At 42.1% G+C, this 18,887-nt stretch overlaps 1 protein-coding gene across 1 annotated transcript; it reads left to right on the top strand.

The window, feature by feature from the left end:
* Positions 1-4,058: 4,058 nt before the first annotated feature.
* On the top strand, positions 4,059-13,461 carry NUP43 (nucleoporin 43). Its single transcript, XM_059833573.1, has 8 exons — positions 4,059-4,178; positions 4,591-4,713; positions 4,969-5,046; positions 5,964-6,141; positions 9,166-9,301; positions 10,214-10,365; positions 11,343-11,465; positions 12,774-13,461. Exons 1-8 carry the CDS (start codon positions 4,059-4,061, stop codon positions 12,986-12,988), a joined length of 1,125 nt encoding a protein of 374 aa, XP_059689556.1. The 3' UTR covers positions 12,989-13,461.
* The last annotated feature ends 5,426 nt before the right edge of the window (positions 13,462-18,887 follow it).

Genomic DNA, 18,887 nt, shown 5'->3' with positions numbered 1-18,887 from the left:
AGCATTCCAGGGATACTTACCCCCTTGGGAGACCAGAAACACAAGAGAAACCATTTACACACAAACTGGCTTACCAGGACCAGCTTGAATTACGGTTAAGCTTGTCACAAAGCACAGAGGAAGAGCTCACCTTTATCCCTTAGGAACTTGCAGACTTGCCCAGGCACTTTTGGACTGAATGTACCTATTGTCCATCCCTTGGCTATGTTCTTGGCATGACTATTCAGAGAATGACAAGAACATAAGTGTGAGCCTTCCTAAGCGATATCTGGGGTGTCTTGGATGGATACCAGGCATGTGTGAAGGAAACAGCATTTGGCTCTACAAGTTTTCAGGAGCTTTAAGACAAGCCAAGTTGCCTCAAAGGCCCCTGAGAAACTAACATGCACCAATAGCGGCAGGATGCACCCATTTGTGCAGTAAACAAACACAAGGGTCCCTAGCTCGCTCTGCTCTATAACCCCAGGCCATGAGTCCATTTTTTAAACTTACTAAGAGTATATCCATTAAGATAAAACTAAAAGGAACATAGACATTCTACACTAGAATAAAAGACAAGCAGAAATTAAAAAAAAAAAAAATTCTGGCTACCAGCATTCACATGGAACCTCTCCATCTGCTCTGACACTCAGCATTCCTGTATCCTCTTCCCCCTCACTTGTCTAAACCAGCATGAGCACCTTGGTCCCTGGATGCTGACTGTCGGTTGCAGGCCCCTCTATCTTCCACAGGTACAGCCATCTCCCTAGACTCTCCAGGGAGCTGGTGCACAGACAATCCTATTAGGGAAGAGGCATGGGAATGCCAGCAGCCAGAGTGGGCCATCACTTGATTGTTCTGACATGGAGATCCCACTATGTTTAAGCACATCTCAGATCTCTCTCCTTTTCCGCACATTCACCCACAACTCAATTCCTTAGTAGTACTTGCACACGTTTATATATAAACCCCTCCATGCTACTATTTCTGTTTCATCCCTTCTCTCCCACCTCATGAACCCATGAGATTTTTTAAATTCTTTGAATTTAAAAAGTGTATGAAAAGTTGATCATCACTGTCTGATCCCATCTGCTTCTGCATATACATACCACAAGCAGGAATTTCCTTGTGAAATGTTCCTACTGAACATTTCCACAGTTACGTCCCAAACCCCATGCTAATTGGCTTCTACACCTACAGTCACTCCTTTCCCTGCCTCCATTCTGTTTTTAACTCAATCACTCTCCTTCATCTCATTTCTTTTCCTGTAATCTCAAGCTCTCATTTCTTTTCCTGTAATCTCAAGCCAGTTTGGTGTGTATCTTCATTCTGTATTTCCATTTCAGAGGTTCACATTATTTTGAACTCAGCAACCCTCTTTTCCCAGCCCTGTACTCAAAGAGGTGAGAAGGACTCAGGCACATCAGTGACTCTGTGTTAAGGAGCAGCACAACTGGGACCCCTCCGTGAAAGAAGGTGAGCCTGGAGCCAGGGATGACAACACCACACAGCAGGACACCATCCCACAGTGTCCGAGCAAGGCAGGCAGAGCAGGGCTGGGGATGGTAATGGTTTTGCCATCAAGCAAAAGCAAAGCGACAAGCCAGGCCCCAAGTCAAGCCAGTCACCAAGTCAGGGACATGGCTGGGCACAGGCCCTCCTACAACACAGGTCAGGAGCAGGAGCCCCAGCCCTGGTGGGAGCCCCAGGTGAGGGCAAGTAAGGCTTATGAATGCACTCAGGGCCCTGGCACTCTGCTCTGCAGTACCCTGCATAGGGACTCCACTTGTTCAAGAGATGGAACCGGGCACAACTCCAGGAGTTATGACCAGCAGTAAATATGATGCCTCCAAATAACTTTCTTAAAATATTGTTGAATGAAAAATAGGGTTCAGAATTAGCTTTATCCTGCCCTACTACATCTACTGATCTACTGCCTTCATTCCCAGGCCCCCTAACCGCTGGCAGAGAGAGAGGCATGCTTTCAGTTTTCTTCCCTTTCACTCGCACTCCTAGCTTTAGCCATATTCGAGGATAATCCATAGATGCTCCTTGTTGTCTCAGCTAATATGTTTGGACCCAGTTCCCAGAGTCAGCTTCGTTAGACTTAACGTCCTTTCTGACAACCTCAGAAATATTTTATGAGGCATATTTTCTCCTGGTGTTTGTTTCCTCCTTTTATTTCTTTATTTAAATCTGCTATTACACTGAAACAACATACTAACACAGTACACATCTTTCATGGTGATCAAACACAGAGAATATATTTAAAGGTTTACAAAGAAGCCCTAAATCCATCACAGCTCTCACCTCCATCACATAACATGCTGCCAACATTTTCTTAAAAAAAGTGTAAGACAGGGAAGAAAAACTGTGATTCTGTTTTCCCTCTTAATGAATATAAGCCTCTATATCCAACCTACTGCCCTTGATACTTCCCAAATGCTTTTGAACAAGCAATTCTGAGCAAAGAGAGAAACCTTCCAAGAGCACCAGAGAAAAAATACACACAGAAATCACAAAGTAACCAACAAAAACATTTGCCTAATAAAACACTTCAATAATCCCAAAGTGTTATCTTTTCCACTTTTAGCTCTCTGGTCTGTAGCTGTATTCTGAGGCTGCCTATTGACCTTTCTCACAAGTGTTACGAGAATTAGCTGAAAATACCTTTGGAGTTGACAGTGACTTGCAGGATTGCTGTTAGCAGCTTAATACAGGGCACCAGAGGTACTGGCTGCTGTACAATAATAATGCTACTGTGGTGTGCAGCAAAGCTGTTTTAAGGCTTGCAGTATGGCAGACTACAATAGCATCCAGCTTTTCGAGTATGTTCAGTGTTGGATTTTGCTGTACATAATGATGAAAAAAAAATGTTCCTCACAATTGAAGTTCAAGTGATGCATAAAGCATATAAAGTATCACTGATTTGGCATCACATCTGAAGGATTACAAGATGGCACAGCAGACTTGACGAGGAACTCAAGAATGCTGTAGAGTAAAAATCTGACAAATGGCTTTAGCAAGCAAATTGCAGTAACACAGGTGAAAGTTTGACCAAGCCGCTGCTGCTCATGCCGGTAAGCCCACCTGACAGAACCTCAGAGAGCTGGCAGTGCCAGCTTTGAAAAAATGGAGCAGAAAATCAGACTGAACAAGTAGGAAGGTGCTTGTGAGAAAGTCCCTTACTGCACCGCAGTGACCGGTCAGATCGTCCCATCCTCTGAAATGACAATGTAGCTATGCCAGCCGTTAGCCTGTTTTACAACTAACCTCTGAACGTTTTATTGCACAGTTGTTTAGGTCTCACGTAAAACACGATAAAGGAAGTACATGTGTGCTCTTGTTTGATTTAACACACTATTTGGGACAAAAAAATTAGTGTTGTACTTTTGTACAGGTAGGACTCTAACAGAGGGAGGAGAGTATCACTTGCAGATATTTAAAAGTGAATCTAGACCAGAAACAATTAGTTGCTTTACAAGTCATTGATCTTGAGAAAATAAAAGCTGGCAACCTTGCAAAGATGATACAAACGCGTAACGTTCTGGGGGAGGACGGCCCAGCTGAGCGCACAGGTAAGTCCACTGGCAAATTCACCTCTTTCTTTATTTCTTCCTCTCCGGGGACCGATTCTGCAAATGACGCCCGGGCGATACGCGCCGGCTTAGCGGCTTGCTGTCCGTGTTGGCGAGGCCCGAGCTTGCGGCAGGGCAGGGCCGGGCATCGCCGCTGCGGCCGCCCCTCCGGTCCCTGCGGGGCGTCGCGCCGTTAGCCCAGGACGGGGTACTCCGTCCCCGCGCCCGCTTCCCTCGGCTGCCGGTTAGCGAACGGCGGCGCGGCCCGCCCCGGCCTGTTCGTCTCGGTAAACGCCGGCAGCTGGCGCCGTGCGGCTGCTACACACGGCGGGGCCGTGACCAGTCCCCGCCCGCCCGCGCGCGCGCGCTCGCGCTCGCCGCCGCGCCCCAACTCTGTCCCTCTGCGCTCGCCGTCGCGCCGCAGCCAATCAGCAGGCGCGCTGCCGAGTAGGCGGCAGCGGCGGGAGCCGGCGCGCGGCGGGGGCGGCGGCAGCAGCAGCCATGGAGGACGTGTGCGCCAAGTTCGTGTCGCAGAAAATCAGCAAGACGCGCTGGCGGCCCCTGCCCGCCGCCCCGCTCCAGCCCCCCGACCTCTTCGCCACCGGCTCCTGGGACAACGAGGTAGCGGCCGGGCGGCCCGGAGGCGCGGCGCGTCCCGCCCCGTCCTTCCCGCCGGGGCGTGGGACCGGCGGCGGCGCCCCCCCGTGCCCCTCGGCCCCCTACGCCTCCGCCGCTTCGTGTGGGAGAGCGGGGCCGGAGCTTGGCGTGAGCGCTGGCGGTCCCGGCGTCCGCTTGACTGTGCCTTGCTCGCGTCCCTAAGGAAGCCGGGGGGCCGCCCCGCTGCTCGGCAGGGTTATCCCGCCGGGCGAGCGCTTCCCTCCTGCCTGCGGCGGCTTCCTCCGGAGCGGTGCGCGGCCCGCAGCCTATTGCTTTCCCCGGCTGTGACGAGAAAGTCGTGACATCCAGGCTGGCTTATTGTTAGGTACTTTCAAAAGCATTTTCGAGTAAAACTGGTGGTGTCACTTCCGTACAGGATAACAGGATATCCATTTGGTCTGCCGGAGATCTTGGAAATGTGGGCCTCAATGGTGAATATCAGGGAGAACCTCAGCTGCTGTGTGACATCAGGCACAACGGCGATGTTATGGACATGCAGGTAAAATAGCTGTGTTGAATAGATCTGTAGTTCTTAAGGGCTTCTCACTTAAAGAGAAATTAACTGATAGCGAGCTGTCAAAACGCTGAGACTGACAAAAAAAATCTTACGAAGAAGAAAGGCAAAACCAACCAGTATCAGTTTGTGGGCTTGGGTGTTTTTTTTTTTTTTTTTTACTATACCTACCAATAATTTAGGTTACTCTAAAATTGAAATGGTCATCTTGGTACTGACATGCTTGTTGTCTCTCTTTAGTTTTTGGATCAAGAGAGAATCGTGGTTGCCTCATCAACAGGAACTGTAACTGTATTCCGTCACCATCAAAATAACCAGGTAAGTAACTTGCACTGGCTTTAAGCTGCTATTCTGTGTAACACAGGTCACTTTGATCTTAGCATAACATTTCTTAAAACTATTACAGCAAAAAATATCTGCATACCAAAATCAATTTTTTGAAGTCTGTTAGAAAAAGCTTTGGCTTTATACATACATGAAAGAAAAAAGCATTTTGCACACATAGTACATGAATTAGATTCCAGAGCCAGATAGACTGGGCTATCCGTTAGTATATACCTCTAACCAAATAATCCATGCACCAAAAACATACTTAAAAGTTTAGTTTGTTTTGGGGGAGTGGGTATTAATGGACTTGTGCCTGCCTTATTAGAGTTTTTGTATTCTTGAACTAAATGACTCATGTTGAATTTCTTCTCACAAATGTCATGTGAGGGAAGATATGGAAACTCGGTAGTCTTTTGCTTTGATTATAAATTACTGAAAATAAATGTGTAATGACTTTTTTATATATTCACAATGACACAATAAAGACTACTATCTGTTAATAGTTTGATGTGGTACCTAACATAAACTAAATTCCTTGCAATCAAAGTCTAAATCTGGCCTTCTATTTTGTAAAGGCTTCAGTTCTTTTCCCTTGGCCTGGGGAAAGATTGAAGGGATAAGTCTAGTGAAAGGCGTTTCACAGTTCATAAATAGATTGTGTTCTTTCTGATTTCTAGCTCCTGTGAAAAAGGTTGTTCAGAGAAGAAATAATGTTTCATTGAAGGGTTGTGTGCTCAAGAGTTGAGGAAAACTTAGATCGATGATTCTTATTTGTATAGGAAATTCTCATTCCTGTGAGGTAGTGTGGCTTTCCTGGAGCTTGTTTCTGGTTTCATGAGTATTCTGGAAGCTTCAGTCTATCAGGATCATTACTTACCAGCAGAATTTCATGTCTGGTTACTACTTAGACTTTATCTGCCAACCAGCGGTGGGAGAAAGCCCATTATCACGTGGATCAAGACACATGTTGTGGTGGAGCAGCATGTACCGGGGTCATCTGCAACAACCCAGAAATTGTCACTGTTGGAGAAGATGGTAGAATAAATCTGTTCAGAGCTGACCAAAAGGATGCAGTGAGAACTATAGGTATGTCAAATAACTGTTCAAATTAGTTTAGTTTAGAGTGGTTTGTTTTGGTTTGTTTTTAGCTTCTCAAATGATAACAAAAAAAAAAAAGGAAGTCCGTTGCAAACTGAATTAAATATTCCAAGTTGAATGTGTTTGCTCCAGATTATTCCTATATTCCTCCAGACTTCAGATACCTGAAGTGTATTTCAGATGTATTTCTATATTCATTCAGATATTTGCAAGTTAATATTTTAACTGATGGAGAAGTTTCAAGCCTAACATTCTCTGTAGGCTTCTGTTTCATCTAGAATTGTTAAATGCTATGACAGTATACATGAAATATGGTTCGATTTCAAAAAGTATTGTGTCCCCAGTTCTTCATAACTGGAGGTCAGTGAAATGGTCATTTCAATTTGCTATTTGTACTAAGATTAACCCTCATGATGTCCATATTCAAAAACATCTCTGTCTAAAGGAACACCAAGAACCAGAAAGCACTGTTTGTACCTTATTCTTCTGCCACATATCATGGCTTACAGTGATCATTTCTCGCTTAGTGAAAACGCTCCGTATTTGCTAGAGTAGTAGATCATGTGATAGAGTAAGATGTTTGTGAAAAAGTGTCAAAACTTGGTTATTCTCAACTCTTCTATCATGCTAGTCTCATGGAAATAGAGTACAAGTTTGTAGCATCTGTTGGAAATGAAACTTAAAAGCAGAAATAATTTAAAGGAGAATAACAGCATGTTTGATAGTGGCATTATTAAACTGGGACTTTCTCCCTGAAACTTCAGTTTGACATAGCGCCTGTGTTTCTCCTCAAGCAAAATCTTGCCTCTAATGGATTAAGGAATTTACACTGTGGTAAGCCAATTAAGAAAGTAAGTGCTCTGGGATTTCTAGAGGGGGTACTTCTGTGTGCATGGCTGTATATATACACACAGGATAAATCCTATTAATTGCATACAGTCCTTTACTGAAGCTCCTTGAGAATTCCTGTACGAAACCTTTCTATGTGTTTTTGTTTTTTTTTTTTTAAAAAAAAGGGTAGCAGGTCGTGAGGCAGATTTTATTAGCACATGCCCACAAAACACAGTAACTTCCCTGTTAAGGGCGAGAACATTAACTAGTTTAAAAGGATTATTTTATTTTTAATTTTTTACTTATATACAGATATTAACACAGAATGTTCTGGTAAAAGTTTAATAGAGTAGAATGTTTTGCTGACTCACAGGAAGCACATGTCCACAAAAAAAAAAATCTGTATTTTTTTCTCTGGGCAATTGCTCAGATGCTTACATACAGATTTAATAATGTGCAGGATGCAAGTTGTTAGTTTTCTTAGTGCTCACTTGATAGTGCTACGTAAAAATGCTTGCTTTGTAGTGGTAGCATCAGCCAGTGTTATGCTGCAGTAAGACTTTGCATTGAGATTTGCTGGTGCATAAACATTTAAGAAATCACATGCGAATTAACTGAGAAATGTCCTTCTGGAACTGGGAAGGGAAATGTTAAAATAGGAATGGTCCATAAATAAGTCAATCACACATATGACCTGGTAAGTGAAGCCTAGATTGTTTTACAGTAAAAGTTGGAGAGGGGGAGAGAACATCTTGGGAGATGCTTTCAAGTTCTTCCGGATGGAGTTCTATAGTGTAAGCAATCCTTTGTACTGTTTCCCAATTCAATGACATCTTGACGTTTCCCAGGCACTGAGCTGAACCCTCAACATGTTTTAACATGAAGATATAAGTCTTGCACCTCATGAAATATTTGTAAAAGACTACCTTGTATTTTTATTATTGTTTAAAAGTATATTTTTATTATTGTTTAAAAGTATATTTTTATTATTGTTTAAAAGTATAATACAAAGTTGATATGATTATAGTCAATCGTGGTAGGAAAAAATCTCCAAAGTTAGAGATGATGTAAAAATCGTTTGGAGTTAAAAGATGTATCATTGCTAATGCACTTACTGTTACTCTGGCACAAAAATTTAAATCATTTAGAACTTCAGTAATCTAACATTTCTTTTTAAAGGTGTTTTGGTGGTTTGTTTTTTTCTTCCTCTCAGCTTTCATTTAAATAGTAGTCAGAAAAGAAAACTCATTCAAGTATCTGTAGCCAGGCATCAGTGTAACTTGTCTGTCTCGGTATCAGAAAAGGTTTGCATCTTATGCAGCAAAAAATTCACATCTATTTTCAGTATGGACTTACACAAGGAATTTTAAAACACTTGAGGTGAAAGTAGACTTAACAATGTTACCCCATCATAATCAAGATGAAAAGTTTATATATAATAACAATCAAAATAGAAGAAAATGGTGTTTATGTTATTCTCTCCTAAAGCCTCAAAAGTTTCACCTCAATGCTGTGAAGTGTTTGACACTCTAAATTATTCTGACCAAAAGAAACACTGGAGAAAAGGACCTGAAAAAAGAGCTTTGCCATTTAGTTATTAAGATTAACAAGCAAAGCATAATTCTGGTTTGGCTTTAGGGACAGGGTTGGATATCACATTGACAGTTCTTGGAAAAGATCTAAAGAAAGTTGGTGAATTTAGTGCTTCTGTATACAACTGCTTAATGTTCTCAGCCACAGGTACTGTTTCTTGTGTTCAAAAGAACAACTGCATTATGAAAAGCTCCATAGCTTGCCTCATGTCAGTAGATGCAGAGCATATAAAGAAAACTCTCATGAAAACCATGGACCTGGCTAAATTGATTCCTCTTCTTAGGAACTATAGAAAGAAATCTTATGGATCAAGAAGTAATTCTGTAAGCACCAGAGCTAACTCAATATAGCTTCTTACAGGTTTGTTTCAGTAATGTTTGATATAGGAAGCAAGGGCTCCTTTTTCACAGGGTACCCTTGCAACACTTAAAATTTCACATGACACTGGTCTGTCTCTGCCCCTGAAAATCTAGGGAGGTTGTAACTATGTTTAAGCCGCTGTGTTCTAAAAAGAGTTACTTTGTTGTAATTAAATGGAGATTAGCATACTGTAGGTTTACCTGAATGCTTTCCTCATCTCTCTTGCAGATAATGCAGACAGCAGTACACTCCATGCAGTGACTTTCCTTCGCACAACTGAAATCTTGACAGTAAATTCAATTGGACAGTTAAAAATATGGGACCTCAGACAGCAAAGAAATGAGCCATCTCAAATATTTTCTTTGTAAGACCTTCTTTTTTTTCACATATTTACTGAGAAACATGTGCTACTTTATATAAATTTGATTTAAATATTTCCTGATACCTTCTTGACAATGGGATGATAAATGATTGGTTTTGGGTTTTTTAGAAGGTTTTTAACTTTTTTGGTATTTAAATAATCAAAAGCAGACTCTGCTTAATGGCTAAATTAATATTCTGGCTGAGCATTGTATTTAGGTGGTCTGTTTTATGATTTAACTCTTGAAGGACTATTGCACCTGTAAACTTGCTCTTTTTTAAGAAAAAAAAGAACAACATGCAACCCTCAACCCAAAACTTTCTCTTTCCCTAATTAAATATACTTTACATGTGTTTTTCTCCACAGGCCTAATAAAAAGTTTCTTCCATTTGAATGGTAATTTTGTGCCTTACACTGTATTGTGAGAAAACAAACTGAGCTAGATTCAAATCTCTTGTTGTCTGGAATAATTCCCATTGCTGTTAACAGGCTGTGGTTGAGGTACCTGGTTTTCTTAGTGCCCTGTCTCCCTTTGTAACTCTTAGTATATGTTGAAACTGTAATTACAACATGAATTTCAGAGTAACCTTCTTACTATTGTAGGTATACTTAGAGTATTATCTGTATGCAAGGTTTTCTCACTCCTGTAAAGCTGTCAGATACTGTGTAGGTGCCCGTATACCATAGGACACAGAACCTGATGCTCATCCAGTTGCAGCTTCATGTTATTGCCATACCGCTAATTTCCAATAGGTGTCATGTGGCTTCAGCCTGTAGTGACCAGATGCTGCAGGAATTGAAGCTGCAGTCGATACGGTTACCTTGTTCATCAACACTCCTAGGGATTAAGGAGAAAATAGAAGATGAATCAAGAATTCATGTGGTTTTAGTTGGTTTTTTTCTTCTCCTTTGCAGGACAGGTGACAGAGTTCCACTGCACTGTGTGGACAGGCATCCCAATCAGCAGCATATTGTGGCCACAGGGGGCCAAGATGGGATGCTGAGTATATGGGACATCAGGCAGGGTACTATGCCAGTGTCCCTGCTAAATGCTCATGAAGCAGAAAGTAAGTATCTGAAATGGAGGGGGGAGAAGAAGGTGGCATTTTAGAAGTTTCTAATTTCTTTTAAAAAAAAAAAAACAAACTCAGGTGGTATAGCTATGATAGAAAAAAATAAAATAGTTGCTACTTAATATGTCTTCATCTAGTTGGCTTCAGTTTGTTGCTTCTCTGTATATGAGACTGTTCTTACCTGAAAGCCAACTCTATCTAAACTAAAAATAGAATTAGTAAGCAATTCTTTAATGAGTGTCATTAGATGTGTTTAATCGGAATGGCTGTGTTTCTAGAAGTGTAGACATATTAATAGGCATGGATATTGATGCTGTGGTATGCAGGTATAGTAAAGTAAGAATGCTGTTACTAACAAACTTGAAAATGTGAGGAAGGAAGGGAAACTGAAGATAGTACAGATCCATTGGGTGCCTCCACAATGCTGAAACAGCTCACTTGCCTGGTAACTTTATACGAACAAGATAACAATTCATTTTGTGTTGAAAATTTCTTGACTTGATGCCACAATTATACTTAAGGAGTAAAAATATTTCTTGAGATGTTTAGTTTTACTGACTTAAATATCTTTTCCACAGTTGTGGTATATAATAATGTATGTGCTGGGAAGGAATGCATGCTGTGTGCAGATTTAAATTTAATAGTAGGGAAGATGGCACGAGAAAGTATTCAGAATGCCTGAATTCAGATAAGATTTTAACCTTTAAAAATTTTCACAGTACTGAAAATGCAACAAAATAGTATCTCCTTTTTTTTTTCTTTTTTTTTCCCCAGGGGAGGGAAAACTGCAGTAAATAACTATGGGTGGGTTTTTGGGTCTCCTGCTCACACACAGTTAAGAATGGAAGGTTTTAGTGAGGCTTGGATTCTTGTAAGTGCATGTCCATATCATACTAGCCAAAGTGCACTGAGTGAAGTTCTTAATACTTGTTCTGAAGTGGTTTTGCTTGGTTTTGGTTTGATACTTCCAGTGTGGGAAGTTCACTTCCATCCCTCCAACCCCGATCACTTATTTACGTGTTCTGAAGATGGATCTCTTTGGCACTGGGATACTTCCACAGACATATCTGAAAAAACATCTTTTCTTCATCAAGGTAAGGATGTTTGACATCAATCTGCACCGAATTTGTCAGTTGGCAAAATAATTAAAGTTGATGTTCTCACATGACCCAATTAATAACACAGTCCTAATAGAGAAAATTAAAAGCTTGTTTCTTTTCTTAGAAAGCTCTGATAGGCATTTCAGGAAAACTACTTATGAGGCTAACAGTTGCATGAGGTTTTTTGTGGTCTGGGGTTTTTTGGTTTTGTGTCTGTTTTTTTTATCTGCTCTGCTCTGTCCAGTGTGTGAAGGGGCACATCTAGTATTTCAAAGATAGATTGTGTTCACTTAAAAATCATCTGTATATAGAAAAGACATAAAGGCAGCCTAAATAACGCATTACTATCTGAGTCTCAGAGGGAGATACACAAAATGTTGTAATACCAAAATCATTGATACGTTAATAGGATAGTGGAGTTATGAATTTACTATTCAAGGTCATAATTGGACCTTTCACTGAATGAAACTGGATCTCTTTGTATCATGGCAGAATTTTAATTAAAGATATGATACCAACTTAATATAAACATTTATTTTCACATTCTAGTCACAAAGACTGCTTAATTGCTTGCCACTTCAGACTGTAAACAGTGGCGAAACTTTCAGATGTCATCTGCTGCCTTTGGCCTCAAAGTTGCCATTCAAAGCTCAGTTCTATATAGGGAAACAATAGGATAACCGATTCAAGTTGCACTCTGCATGTTTTCAGGTATATTAAATATAACCCTTTAGCACCACTATAGCTGCTTGTTAATTTTATGCTGAATGATAGTTGTCAAACTGTGAGACTTCAGTTTGAATGTAAAATATTATGTGGAAAAAATTCGAAGTCAAATCCGGGTATATCACTTGCTGCAAAGTAAGTAGGGAGAAGGGACGGTAGGGAATAAGTGTTATTAAAGCAAAGCTGATGCTCCAAATATAGCAAGATGCTGTATAAACAGACTTTTGTTCTTAGGTCTGTCCTTGCTTTAGTCTCTGGATAGAAAAACTTGTAGATACTTACACTGTTTGTTCAGTGACATAAGTTCATAGCTGTACTGACCTATTTGTCTTAACTGGACAGAGCTGGTACCAGGTTTCTGTAATCACTTCAAGTACTTGATTATTTTTTTAAGCTATTTTTTTCCTTCGTTTACCAAAGAGACAACAGCTGTTAACTAATCTGAAGACTGACTTAAATGTAAAATGATATTCCCATTATGCCTGTCCCCTACCTACTATGTTTCTCCAAATTCTGAGAATATATGAATTAAACTGGGACTTACTTCCCTCTCTTCCCTCTTTCTCCTTCTTTCAGGAGGAAGAAGTACTACCTATTTTTCCCACAATACCATTAACCAGTCTGTAGTAAGTGCCTGGCTAAGCAACGATCCTACCAAAGACCGCATGGAAATCACCAACTTAATTCCAAACCAGACTTTGTCTGTGAATAGTTTAGATATTTTAGGACCATGCCTAGTATATGGTACTGATGCAGAGGCTATTTACGTGAACAGACAACTTTTTGCATGAAACAACTCCAGTATCCCTCTGAAGTACTGATCACCTTGAACTACTGGGAAATGTCAGGTTCATTCTTAATGATACTCATTAGTCTGTTATCAGTGTGTGGGGGAGAGGCCTACAGCATGGTCCTGGTACTGCAGAAGAAATGTAAGGTACCTGATTCTGACAGCTGTTACTTGTTATTGATGCTCCAGGATGGGTAACTGAGCAAGCTTACATGTAAGCTTGCTATTATTTCTTCCCCAATGCCTGCTTGGTTTTGGTAAGCAGAAAGGAGTCACTAGGGAAAGATACTTGCTGTAAACTGATGTCCATAATACACGCGTACATACAAAGTGAAGAAAAGGTAAACCCCCAATTTCTATTTTTTTTTCCCAGTAAAGATATTTTTCAAGTATTAATTCTAAGGCCAGACTATGGGGTTCTTTGAAATTCTTTATGTCACCTGAGAGAGATGGGCTTTTTTAATCTGAGTATTTTTTATATATTTAGGGGACATAACTTTTTATGTTAGTTCATGAGAATTGGACAGGAAAACTGTTAAAACTGAAATGTGAAAGGTTCTATAAGAATCTTAGCATTTTAATAACATTTTGGATTATTTACAGCTTCATTATGGATGCTGCATATTAAAATTTGATCTTGATAATGTGCCGGTAACTCTCTCAACAGAAAAGTGTTTTTTATAGTTAAAAGGTCATAACTGACAGATATGTTGGTGGTGTTTTCAGGTGTGAGATTAAGACTTTCTAAACTTGACATAGTCTTTGTCACAATCAAAATGTCACATCTGGTCTGTTGCAATCTTTGAAAAGTTAAAATTTATGATTAGCGTTGTACCTACCTTTTCTTGCAGAGGACCCTTTCTCTTTTTAATAAAGTTTTCCACAAGAATACTGGTCTGACTTACTAAATTGGTTCGAACAGACGTACTTGTAGTCATCTTTGCAGGAAGGTAAATAACCATAATGAAGGATGGAAGGGAACCTCGGGATTTGGGCAGCAGCAGATTAAGCTATAAGGTTTTACATGGCATTTTCCATCAAAACCGGTTTAGAGCATATTTACTTCCTTGTCAGTGAGAACAACCTTCCTGAGCTCCTGTGATAAGAACACCTTACCTGATCTGAATTTCTTGGGTGTCTGGCTGGAGGAGATGGATGGTGCGCTGCGGACAGGGCTGTCCTCTCCTCACAAAGGAGCATAGGCAGTTGCCAAGGGGCTCGTTAGAGCATCTTAAATTTTGCTTCCCAATTTGTTTGAAATACAACACTCTCCCTGAAGACAGTCAAGATGCATCTCGGAGTGGTAATGGATGGGTTTTCCTTCCTGGCGACTTACACGTTGGTCCCTAATGAGTCCTTCGTTCAGGCATGAACTGGATGACGGAGGCTCGGCAAAACTTGTTTCCCCATTAGACAATCGGTATGTATCCATCCAGCTCGGTACTGCCACGGAAGAAAAAAGCAGTGCCCGAAACCTGGCAACGCGGGGGGCGGCCGGCGGCTTCTGTCTGTTGTTTGTGGTTCCTCCCCGCTCCCCCGCGCGGGCTTGCTCAGGTTAGCAGCACGCTGCCGTACCCGAGGCCGGGGGAGGCCGCCTGAGCTCCCTCCTCGGGCAGGGGCGGGCGGCGGCCGCCGCGCTCCATCCGGATCGGGGCTGCGGCGGGGAGGGGGGGCGCGCCAGGCGCGCAAGGGAGGCCGGGAGGTGCCCATATCCGGGAAGCCCTCCGCGGCGGAGACACCGACAAAATGGCGGCGCCGAACTGAGAGGCCCGTGGCGGCGGCGGCGGTGCTTGCTGGCGGAGGGACCGAGGAGCCGCTGGCGGCATCGCGGAGGGCCGGGGCGGTTGTCGCCGCGCGGGCAGTGCCGAGCTCCCTGCGCCCGGGCCCGGGGCGCTGCTGCTGCTGCCGCCGCCGCCTTTTCGCCGTAGGTAGGTTCGCTGTGCCGCGGTGGCGAAGGGGGGGCGGCGGCAGGTCTGGGGAGCGGCCCTGGGTTGGGGGCGAGAGGCCGAGGTGTGGCTGCAGCGCGGGGACGATGACGAGCTCTCTCCGGCATGCCCGAGTGGGGAGACCTGGTCCCTTTTCGCCCCGCCGGGAGCGGACGGGACGCGGCTGCGGGAGACAGTGCGGTCTCCGGTTCCCCCGCCGGGAGTTGGTGCCTCCGAAGGCGGCTTCTCGCTCGCCGGGGAACGGCGCCTCGGGAGCGACGGTGGGGCCCGCGCCACCCGCTCCGCCGGCGCGGCCGGTTGGGCCCTTGTGCCGCCGCCGGGCGAGGGGCCTGCCGCCCCCCGCGGTGGTGCTTGGCCGTGCTCGTCCCGCCGGCCTACGCGGGGAGGACCGGCGGTGCGGGGAGAGTGGCGGTGCACAAGACCGACCTCGGGTCATGGTCTGGGGCTGGCCGGGCGACAGAAGCACAGGTGTCCCGGTGCCGTGGGACAGACTCGGGATACTTGTGGTTGTCGTATGCCCAGCACTCCGTCCCGGCGCTGACACCCTCCTGGTCTGGGTGGTCCTTCAAACGCCGGATCCTGCTGTGCTGTAGGAATTGCCTTAGTACCAGTCTGTGCCAACGCAGCTTACACTTTGGTCCTCAGTGGCTGTCTTGCTGCTGGCCGTAAAGATCACTCTTAGGCGCGCTCCAGGTAACTGCTGCTGCTACCGACAATAACTAGGAATACATTTGTACGTAAGAGGAGCTGTATCCTGTTGAAGGAGGTAGCGGAGTGTAAGAATGGAAGCAAGCAGAGTGAATGCACAGTGTTCCCAGTGTTCAGCTAGCCTCTGGTCATTTCCAGCTCTGTCTTCCCTAACCGTATGTAGTTGTGTTTATTTTATTTACTAATTTCAGGGTCCAGTTCTCTCCTCATCCTATGGAAACTTTTAGCATTGGAAATGCATCCTGTGGCAGATTGCTTTACAGCTCAATGACCTGTTACCTGAAGAACAGCTTCCTTTTGTTGGTTTGAACCAAGCCCCTCCAAACTTAATTTGACTTCTCCCAAGTTCTTGATTGTTTTTTTTTCTCCCTAGCAATAAAGTGTTGTGATTATGTATAAAATAAGTTATTAGAATAAGTACATGAGAGAGGGAACCCAAATAGATTAATATATGGTGTTCAATATTTAATTGGAAATATGAGTATTTAAAAGTATTTTCAAAACTTCCGTAGATAAGAAATGTTACAGATCTATTACAAAGCTGTGTATTTTTTTCCCCAGAAAAACTTGGAAGCCATTGACAGTTGCATGCAATCATTCTGTGTTTTCATTCAAATGCCTATTTTTAAGTCTAATCTTTCATGATTATACTGTAAAAAGACAAGTTGGGTTTTTTCCTTACAGTTTGACCTGTAGAGGAAAATACTTTATCCCCATATTTTGAAAAGAAGTGAAAAATTATTTTTTAACTCCTTTAGGGGAGTTTTATTTAGATTACCCTGCCAATGGTGAACTAGTCGTTACTCCTAATTTTGACTGAATTTGAACAAGTAATCTGGATTACTAAACCTCTAAGATATGTAGCATTGTTGTCCTGTGTTTTGGGATGAGTTCATGCTAGAGGTTTCACTTTTCTGGGGGTGGTGATTCTCTGAAGTGTAATTAGCATGTATCCTCACGCTTGTGTATCCAACATGTGTGTTTTTTGAAGCAGGTCTCATGGAAAGAAAAGGAACATCCATAGCAAAACTAAATTCTAGTAAAATGGTCTAAATATGGTCACTCCCTTTTCTTTGGAAAAAGTGTTTTTGACAAAGTATTTCCAATGTGGCTTAAATATGGCATGTTTTGAAAATTATTTTAAAAGTGGCCAAAATTAAATTACATTTTAATTGCTCTCATGACATACTTTTTGTTGAATCTAGATTTCCTAATACTTTGAGCAAAACCACACTGTTTTATTATTAAAATTCACTTACATGTCTGATGATCTTTTACTTATTCAGTGAGCACTGAAGAATTCTATGCTACCAGACTGCAGGAAAAAAAACTTTAATGTAACTACCAAATTACATTTATTTAAGGTTTCAAACCTATCACAAGATGAAGAAAGCTTGTGGGTGCAGTTATAGCACCTACGGTTTAGATAGTTGCATTAGAGAAATTGTATTATTTCTTAAGTGGTTCTTCAACAAGAATGGAATTAAGTGGGTGTCCCTTGTGTTTCTTTTCACAGTCCTTTTTTATGCATTACTTCAAGCTTTCAGGTTTTAGTCATATATGGGTAGCATGTGTATTTAATTCATATAATTTGCATATGTATTAGAGGTTTCTTTTTCCTATTAACTTCTTGTCATATTCTTCCTCAATCACTAAATCATTAATTGGTTTATGACAGTGCAAATACTGTAAAAGTGAAACCTGGCTGAAGAAAGAGTGACTTCTATGTAGACTGTGTAAAACTTAGACAGCTGTTTAATTCATGTCTAATATGAGAAACACTTATTTACACACTACTTCTTTAAGAGACAAAAACGCTTGCAGGTATCTGAATCCTCAAAAATAATCCTTCAGAAAACTAGGAATGCAAATTTTTAACACTTTGAGAAACAGAAACAAGAAAAAAAGAACATTTCAGTATTGCTACTGTTAGACATTGCATTATAGTAAAGGAACAGTGTGAGTTGAGCTTTACCATTCTTGTGAAGAAAAGACAGTGCTAAAATACGTAATTTTTGTATCTTGCACTAACTTAGTAACTGATCTTCCTCTGTGGAGCAGTAGAGACTGCAAAAGTTTTATTTCATGGTATTCTAAAGAGGCAAATGCTCTGTAACTTCTTCAGTGTTTCACCTTAGTTGCTCTATCCTTTGCCATACCAGTTACAGTACTAACCAGCGCACAGCACGAATGCAGAGTTTTGAGTTCTCTGCAGACACAGGGTTCTTTCCCTGATGAGTCAGTGCCTTCAAAATGCAAATGTTATTTATTTGGTTTTGGCAGAAAGTTCCGTTTCCCTTACCAAATGTCACAGCTATGCTTGCAGTGAATTTCATGCTTAAGTTGTTAAACAATTTTACAGTGAAAAAGGTTCGTTAAATTTTCTTTGTTTTCTTATCCCCCCTGCTCTCATCTTCTCTTACGTAAAATAAATAAAAACCCCATTTAACTATCAACAAAAACTGATTCAAGGAGATTTGAGCTAAGAGACTGACAGCCTTTGAAAACTGAACCCTTAAACAGGTTTAAATGGCAGATGGTACAAGAAATCATAAAGTTGTGTGCAATGAGCTAGGCAAGTGTTTACTTTTTTACATATGTGACTGCTAAAGAATGGATAAAATCATGGTAATCATATGCTCTCACTGGTGTACTTTGTACTTCTCACTTCCATCTATTTGTGGAGCTTGATGTCAGAACTGTTGAACAGCTCGGGTATTTGGTGCGTATCCTAGCTAACTGGATAGTAGAGTTGGCACCTTCAGCTCTAAGTGTTGATGGAGAGTACATGGGTGATGAATGGAGACAGCACCCAGCACAGAGGGAAGGCGAAGAAGCGGTGGTGGGGTAGGACACACAGCAGTTCATACCTGCTCTTCAAAGCTTTGTCCGCCACACTGAGTTCCTTTTTACTCTGCTCACGTCCTTTGCAATTCGGGACAGTTCAGACTTGAGGCACCTAAAACATTTTTTTGTTAACGGACTGTTAGAAGCCCTACACAGTTTGTGATTTAGGTTGGGTAAAGACTGCCTGAAGAAGTTGCTTAGCATGCTTTTAATAACTGTGAAGGCAGTGCTGCATGTGAACATTTCACTGCCACCAATGCTACATTGTGAACTTTTTCACTGCTGTATGCATAACGGGATATTTTTGTTTTGTTAACAGGAAAGCAGTTTTTGAGTTGTGACAAATTCCAGCACTACAGGAACCACGGTTTCACAGTGAAGAGCCACTGCTTTCACAAG

This window comes from Gavia stellata, chromosome 2, assembly GCF_030936135.1.
Source record: "Gavia stellata isolate bGavSte3 chromosome 2, bGavSte3.hap2, whole genome shotgun sequence".
Taxonomy (NCBI): domain Eukaryota; kingdom Metazoa; phylum Chordata; class Aves; order Gaviiformes; family Gaviidae; genus Gavia; species Gavia stellata.
The sequence above is the reverse complement of the archived record's forward strand: the minus strand, read 5'-3'. Positions and strand labels throughout refer to the sequence as shown.